The 7943-nt window shown below is 35.6% G+C and overlaps 1 protein-coding gene across 10 annotated transcripts; it reads right to left on the bottom strand.

Annotated features, from left to right (window-relative positions):
* Nucleotides 1-1010: 1010 nt before the first annotated feature.
* Nucleotides 1011-6905, bottom strand: Ptpmeg (protein tyrosine phosphatase Meg). 10 transcript variants are annotated; one of them, XM_066732148.1, is made up of 17 exons: nt 6671-6905; nt 6494-6593; nt 6208-6430; nt 5519-5730; nt 5289-5417; nt 5174-5222; nt 4921-5088; nt 4730-4850; nt 4562-4649; nt 4107-4492; nt 3854-4021; nt 3461-3644; nt 3222-3389; nt 2765-3140; nt 2515-2678; nt 1940-2224; nt 1011-1859 (listed from the first exon to the last, which is right to left on the bottom strand). In XM_066732148.1, exons 4-17 carry the CDS (start codon nt 5666-5668, stop codon nt 1776-1778), a joined length of 2520 nt encoding a protein of 839 aa, XP_066588245.1. In that variant the 5' UTR covers nt 5669-5730; nt 6208-6430; nt 6494-6593; nt 6671-6905; the 3' UTR covers nt 1011-1775. The 10 variants fall into 10 exon arrangements, with proteins under 10 accessions (XP_066588245.1, XP_066587586.1, XP_066588159.1 ...); XM_066731489.1 differs by having other exon boundaries at nt 2335-2678; nt 6671-6904; XM_066732062.1 differs by having other exon boundaries at nt 2335-2678; nt 3461-3488; nt 6671-6904.
* Between the last annotated feature and the right edge of the window lie 1038 nt (nt 6906-7943).

Here is a 7943-nt window from a genome sequence, read left to right as displayed (position 1 = left end):
TACCGGTAGGGATTGCCTCGGGACCTCGCATGAGCAATCAATCTCCCGTTTCATCTCTGGTAGTAGTCGGGACCGGTGGCGGGACCTCGCATGAGCAATCTCCCGTTTCATCTTTGCTATAATCCACTCGTGGAGCCTATCTCACGAGTCGGTAACGTAGGGATTAATAATATCCACTGTTCGGTAGCTTTTCTACTTTTTATTCGGTATTTCGCATACGTAACGGAGAACTTCGTTACAAGTATTATAAACACCCATAGGGTGGCTATTTCATTTATTAGCGATTTAGATATAACGAATAATAAAGTTATATCGAGATTTATGAGGGAAGTTTATAAATTAAGGCCACCAAAGCTTATGTATAAAAATTTTTGGGATACGTCAATGGTAATTAATATTTTGAAAACATGGTACTCATTACAAAAATTATCTTTCAAGGAATTGACACAAAAGACCTTAATGCTTCTAGCATTAGTATCTGGGCAGAGAATACAGATATTAATCGCCGTAAAAGTTTCTAATATATATTTGTAATTGGTATAGATAATATTATAATAAGAATAAGAGGTGTTGAAAACCTCAGATCCGGGAAAAAATCTCAGCTCTTTATTTCATTGCCTTGGTTTAAAAATAAGCCAGAAATATGTGTTGGTAATACCCTGTTGATGTATCTAAAAGTTTCAAATGATATAAGAGGAGAGATTGATAGTCTTTATTAAATGTAAAAAAACAATAAAACTGGCATCTGCTCAGACATTAAGTAGGTGGTTAAAAGAAATCTTAGAAATATATGGAATAGATACATAAATGTTTAAAGTATATTCTACACGACATGCGTCCACGTCGGCAGCGTTTTCAAAGGGTGTAGATATAAGTATAATAAGGAAAATTAAAGATTGATATGATTCTTCAAATACGTTTGCTAAATTTTATAATAGATCAGCATTGGATAATAAGGGTATGTTTGCGAAGGCTGTGTTAGACAGTTTGTAAAAGTATATATCTAAATGTTTTACCGGATAAAGACAGTTTATTAATTTACAAGCTTATGAGTTGCCACTCTAAACAACTACATTGTAATCTCGAAGTAGGAGGCTTTGTAAGACTGATCGAGCTTTGCAAAGCGAAGCTCGATCGAAATTATATGAATAGCCTCATACGAGATGATTACAACCCTTCCTCTTTTTTTAAAAAAGATTAAAACCCACTCCAAGGATTATTCTGTTCTAAAAAGAATGAGATCCGGGAGTACCCACTGTCCAGGGGGCACAGGGGTAGAGGAAGGATATAGTTTGTTCAACATATAGTTTAGTTAACATAAACTATAAAGTTGTAGAACTCTTGAGTATTTTTACTCTAAAAATGTTGCGACACCTAGTAAATACAAAGCATACTACATTGTAATCATCTCGTACTAGGCTATTCATATAATTTTGATTATGGCTCGAATTTATAAACCAAACTAAGCTCGAATCTCAGATTAGCAATTTTTTAAGACGAAGATCGAGGTTAGCACTGTATTGAAGGTTAAAGTGAGCCAATTGATCTTAGCTAAGACCGTGCTAAGCTTAAGTTTCGTTTATAAATTCGGGCCTATGATTATTATTACACAAACGAAAATAGATATTTTTCGCCAGAAATTTATAATACTTACTTCAAACGTTGAATTTTTGATTTATTAATAAATAATATTATTGTCAAGATACAAAACTATCCTCTACATTTAAATTTCCGCCAATATCTAAGAAGAGAAGATGAGCTTCTTTTTTCCTGTTTTATCTGCTAAATTCTGGTAGTGGCTTAACTATACCTTCGTTGTAGGCTTTATGGACAGCTTCGCAAACAAACCTGTATTGACTCTGTGATTACACAAAAACAAATCTTTTTTCAAAAGAAAGCAATAAATTGTAAAGAATATAAAAAAATTGACTACACTTACAGCATTTTGTATCATCATGGCTCTTTGATCTCTCATTGAGCGTACAATATCTAAAGGGTATACAGGTTGATTGGCTTCGATAAGACACAATGCGGTTTCCATTAGAACCAAAACACCAGTACGCCCTATACCAGCAGAGCAATGTACGACAGCTGGTTCTACGATTCCTGTACGAGCGGCTCTCACCTTCTCGGTGAATGCTGTAAATTGCCTCCAATCACTTGGTACACCATGATCAGGCCACCCGCAATATTGCATATGTGTTATATCTCTTTCTTCTCCCGTCTAAAAATAATTAATACGGGAAATATAACAGAAATGAAGATGCTTACCGTTCAAGTTTCATAGAATAGCAATAATGATAGCACTAGTACTATTAGTGTGGTATATTTTACATTAATATCACGTAGAACGAACTCCCGGAAGACGAAAGCGTTCTCCATGTTTTCCAAAGTCGATGTTAAAGTCAGATTTCTTAAAGTTAACGTTTCGTTAAGAGCAGGCCAGTACTGATAACACTTGGCACGGCCACGCTCGATCAATGTTGTCAGCATTACAACGAGAGTACTACCTGCCTCTAAGACCATTTGCCAAAAGTCAGCAATGGTTGAAGATAAGGGACCTTGCGTTGCGATATACCTATTAATTATACCAGAGCCAGGTATTTCCATATTCACATAATTTGCATTAATGTAATCCCCATTTGCGGAACCCATTAAAACAACTCGAGTTACGTCATCTAGAAGTTATAGAATAAATCTGGTAGTAGTGGTAGTAGTAGATTAACGTAATAAAAGGAATATACAAACGAGTAGCACTACTCACATGGTGAAATATCACGATAGCGATTTTTATTTTGATTTCCCGGCTTCTTTGATTCTAAGGATGTAAGCTCAGGGTTTTTTCGGTACAGTTGTTCGTATTGTGCAATTAATGCTCCGCTGGCTAAACCATCAGCAAGAAGCAACATCGACTGGGCCAATGCGTCTGAACCAACTACTGTATGCGGTGCGTCTGGTACATATCGGTAAGGAGGCTCTTCTTCTGATATTTCTTCAGTACCAGCCAAAGCATTGTATAAAGCATTCGGTCGAAGCGTTAACGTGAGCTCTCCTGTTCCAGAATCACGAGCTTTTCTAATCAGATTTACAACATGCTCATGGAGCATTCCACACACATCTGTCCCATTGATACACACGACCTATTTGAAAGAGGATGGATAGTTTTTTATATCGTATTAATAAAATGCGACTGTTGAAAACTTTTAATATTTCGTACGCACTTGGTCTCCTTCGTTTAATCTCGGATAGCATCGATCCGCTGGTGTATTAGGCGCCACCCTAGATACTAAAATGGGCATATCGAGGTCCAACCCACCTTTCACGTTGAATCCAAAACGTCCTTGATCGTCGGGTGCGAGATAAATCGTGACCAGTCCATCTTCCAGTATCTGCAATTGCAATCGTACTAATCAAGCTTTCGTTGGATCTGCAGTTACTAATGATTAAGGATGCGGCATACTTGGGGAGCTGGTGAACTTGTCGGTTCGCTGTAATCAGGGAGGTCATAAATATTTCGTTCAGTCGTTGTATCGTCATCTACATAACTCAATACTCTAGAACCTAATGACGGTGAAAATGCATTGCCCTGTGTAGCTATATGCGATCCGGATATCTCTTCTCTCGTAGATAGGAAGCCACCCTCGCTAATAAAGAATTCATGAGTAAAATCTCGTCAATTAATCGTCACTTTCCTTTTGTCGAAAATATCAGTTAAATCTCAGTTGAGTGACTCAGTTGAGTACACCTTATATAGCTTAAACTATATACAAATGAATCGGTCAGACTCACTTCAAAGTATAAAAGGAAAGCATCCAATAAGAATATAATAATCGATTTATTTCGGTATACTCACTCGTCACTGGGATTTCCCTCGCACCAGGCTTGACGTGGCTCTCGTGCACCTGACGATTGAACCTTATTATCGTACGAGCGTGTAGACCTCCCGGGTGGTAAAGCTTTCCCCTTTTCTTCGATAATAGAGGAAGGTGAAACTCCGTGGGCCAGTCTTTTACTTGGTGATCTTTAAAAAGGTAAATGCATACACGAGTTGTTGTTGATAAAAATACAGGGATAAGGGTGAAACTGATTAAAACTGACTTACTTACCGAATAAATGTACGTTCAACGCGAGCTCTATGCTTCCCATCTTCAACCGTCTGAAATTCAGTACGACCAGAGTACGCAAAACGACTGCTCAATGTGATAGGAAATCGCCTAGGCCGTAATTTAGGGCTATGCAGCCTAAAGAATGTATGATGTTCTACACAAGCTTTCCATAAATTTTTCGAGCTTCGATAAGTTTGCATATTGAAACCTAATAATGTGTCGTAATTTTCTGACTGTTCCCTACGTATCTGAATAAAAAATTGTTTCCGTTTGAAAGAAATCTTCACTATTTTTGCCCAAGAAAATACATTTATCTTTATATTATTCTGAAAAACAACCAGTCCTATTGACGTTACGCCTAATTGGATTTCCTTATTGGCCGAATCCTAGAGAAGTGTTAAATATTAAATTTCACCTTAATTTTTTGAATGCATATCTAATAAATATTTATCTACCATGGCTTTATGAAGTTCAATACCATACATGTCCAGACGTTTAACATGATCTAAAAAATTGTACTCGGCATCAGCGGGTAATTGTCCTCTGAAGGAATAAGAAATAATTGTTTTTAGAACCCTAAAAATGACGGCCATACCAACATTTCTTTGAACGCGACAACTCACTTGTGAAGCTTATGCAATTCCATAATTTTCTTCTCCATCTCCTCAGTTTGTCCAGGCATTAATTGCAGACGAGAAAGATATCCTGGTCCGTGCTCCTCCGGATGATAGTCCCCGAGCTCAGCTTTAAACATGATTAAAGAGTTAAAATCTTAAAGTCTTTAAAATAGTAAATGGTAAAAATTATTACTCACATTGAACGGTATAGCTGGCAATCAAACATGCTGTGTTGAGAGATAATTGCAATTTACCCTGGAGAATATCTCTTTTCACTTGTAAATAAAACTGGTATCTTGTATATTCTTCTTGTAGCTTACTTGGATCAGAGACATAGAACTTGACTCTAAAAATAAAATTGTCACCTAAAAAAGAAGATATATATATGTGCAAATATGTACTTTACAAGACTATGACAGAAGGTAATTTCATTGAGATTTGAATGTTTACCCTTACTTCGTATTTGTTTCTTTACTAGTTTAGATGGGTCAAGCCACCTCTGAAAGACCAAAAGTGTGGGAGTTAATTTTTATCCAATGATAAAATATTCAATGACAGAATTTACCATTAAGTCGGAATTTGTAGCTGCTGTAGCATTTCCATTTTCAGCATACTGTAGACCAAAATAATCTTTTTCTATCAGCTCCAAATGTTGAAATACCAAATCCAACAAGGTCTGACCCTTTGCCCTTTTCTAGAAATAATGATGTTAATCTTGTTTATTTTCAAATTATGTACTATATTACTTATATTCCTTAACACAGTTTATCAAATAAGATGTAAGTTCGTAGTTACATCTAGCTGAAAGGTATGCTGAGTATCATCAAGAAATATAACAGTAGCTGACAGAGATTTGAGCCTTCTGTCCCTTGCCAGTTCTGCACCACGAACGTGGTAGCTCCCGCTCGAGCCACTGAGTGCTCTACGAGACACACTTTCGATCATCTCAATGATCTAACGATAGATTAACCGTCTTCTCGACACCAAGTCACGATTATTCTGACTACCTGTAAGATCACATAAAAGATTTGTTATTCCAGAATGATTCAAAAAGGAGTCATACCAGCTTTAGAAAAGATTGTAAAATTGTCAAATGCTAAACATTTTTTTGTAAACATATTTATGCTTAGATCTATAAAATTTTAATCTTTTATAAGGATTGGTTAACAGTGTTGCAAAAAGCCAGTGTAATATGCCTTTGGTCCACAGCAGTAATTAAAATATTTTTAATATGAGGATTTATCTAAGATCCTAATATGGCTTATATAAGTAAGTTATAGTAGTAGCTTGCCAAAATAACATGTAATAGAGCTTTTTGAAAATAGTTAGCATAAAGAATAACTTAAGAAATGTTAACATATAATTACAACAACCAAAAACTTTTAAGCTATAACTATGACATTCTTTGGCAATATAATATAAATAAAATTACTAGATAAAATAATAAGTAGCATTGGTCTTTTTAAAACAAACATTCAACTTACATTCATGATATAATCAAGCCTGTTGAATATAATATAAAATTCAGTTGCAAAGTAGTGACTTCAACAAGTTCATTTAAAGTTCATAAGAGAATATAAGAGGAAGATGATATAATCCATGTGAATAATACTGATAAGATCGTAGTATGTTCTCTCAATTCACCAAGGGAAACTCCGACAAAACTCAGTCAGTAACAGAGCGAATTAATCAAACTACACCAATCTTCTACATCAAAAAATAAAAAGCTGTGCTAGTGCAAGAAAGACAGACGTTAACGTAATAACTCACCATCAAGAGCAAATTAAGCAATAAATATTACAAGAGATGACAGTAACAAAGAATGCCAATTAATTAAAGTGCGACATAATGTACATTTCAAAGGTATAAGCTGAAAAATTATAACATTAGCCGCCAAAAGTAATTTTAGTAATGTTAAACTATTTATTTAAAAATCGTAATACGAACACATATAGCATTCAACACTTTCGAGAAAGCAGTGTATATTTTTAACGCCACTTGCATCGCAAGTCCGAAACAGATTCTGTCTTTTGCAATCGTTATAATGCTTAGAAATTACAATTTCTCATGGATGTATTAGTTGGTTTAGGTTCGAAGATCAAATTTCTACCACTTTTATTCATCGATCGCCTACTGTGAGTTGGGACCAGCGTTGCCAACTCCGCCATTTTGAATTATACTACGTACTAGTACGTAGTACAATGACCGCCACCAGAGATGAAACGGGAGATTGCTCATGCCGTGATTGCCGTGTCCCGAAACAATCCTTGCCGGTAGGCGGCGCTTCGATCCCATCGTTTAGCTTCCAGATGATTATGCCCTCGCGCCATCTATCGAAACTGATGCGAAACAACATGGCAGAGCTTCGAATAGGGTAAAACAGATCTACATTAGATAATTTTATAATTTAAGAAAATATTTTTATTTTAGCGTAGAAAGATACACGAAAATAGCATTAATTTGTTAACAAACGAAATTAATAAAATTATTATACATATACACTACATTATTATTACAATATCCTTCTTAAATTTAAATATATTACTTCCAGATGATTTGTTTGATATATATATATATATACAGGGTGATTCTCTAACGGCGGAACATAGGAGGTTCGTGTTAGTTGACTATAGCGCTCAGGATGATGGTATCTGAGAGCGCTGATTGGTCAATATCATGTAGTGCCAACATGAAATGGTCCGTTACCAATAGATGAATAAGAAAAATGAGACCCATTCGCCATTTTGGAGTGAAGAAGTATTTACATGCTAGTTGTAGCAGAAAGAGATGTGAAATGGAAAAATGTCAAATAGTGAGGTTACTAAAGTAAAAATGGAAAATAATGAATGGAAAGTAAGAATATTCTTACTTTCCATTCATTATTTTCCATTTTTACTTTAGTAACCTCACTATTTGACATTTTTCCATTTCACATCTCTTTCTGCTACAACTAGCATGTAAATACTTCTCCACTCCAAAATGGCGAATGGGTCTCATTTTTCTTATTCATCTATTGGTAACGGACCATTTCATGTTGGCACTACATGATATTGACCAATCAGCGCTCTCAGATACCATCATCCTGAGCGCTATAGTCAACTAACACGAATCTCCTATGTCCCGCCGTTAGAGAATCACCCTGTATAAAACTTACCAATATTATAAAATCCATCAAATGTGCTGAGAATCACCCATTCTCATTCATGTTTTGTATCGAGTA

This window comes from Prorops nasuta, unplaced genomic scaffold, assembly GCF_024137725.1.
Source record: "Prorops nasuta isolate Cenicafe-Biocafe unplaced genomic scaffold, Cenicafe_Pnas_1.2 PNAS00001, whole genome shotgun sequence".
In the NCBI taxonomy this organism is placed as follows: Eukaryota; Metazoa; Arthropoda; class Insecta; order Hymenoptera; family Bethylidae; genus Prorops; species Prorops nasuta.
This window is presented reverse-complemented; position numbering and strand designations above follow the sequence as displayed.

Bases quoted from the DNA above. Each gene is read 5' to 3' on its own strand.
- Ptpmeg (XM_066731489.1), bottom strand. From the start codon at position 5,668: ATGATCGAAAGTGTGTCTCGTAGAGCACTCAGTGGCTCGAGCGGGAGC. The intron at 4,022-4,106 runs GTAAGTAAGTCA...ACCTTTTTAAAG, and splicing joins GTTGAACGTACATTTATTCG to ATCACCAAGTAAAAGACTGG. The intron at 2,679-2,764 runs GTGAGTAGTGCT...TATAACTTCTAG, and splicing joins CTATCGTGATATTTCACCAT to ATGACGTAACTCGAGTTGTT.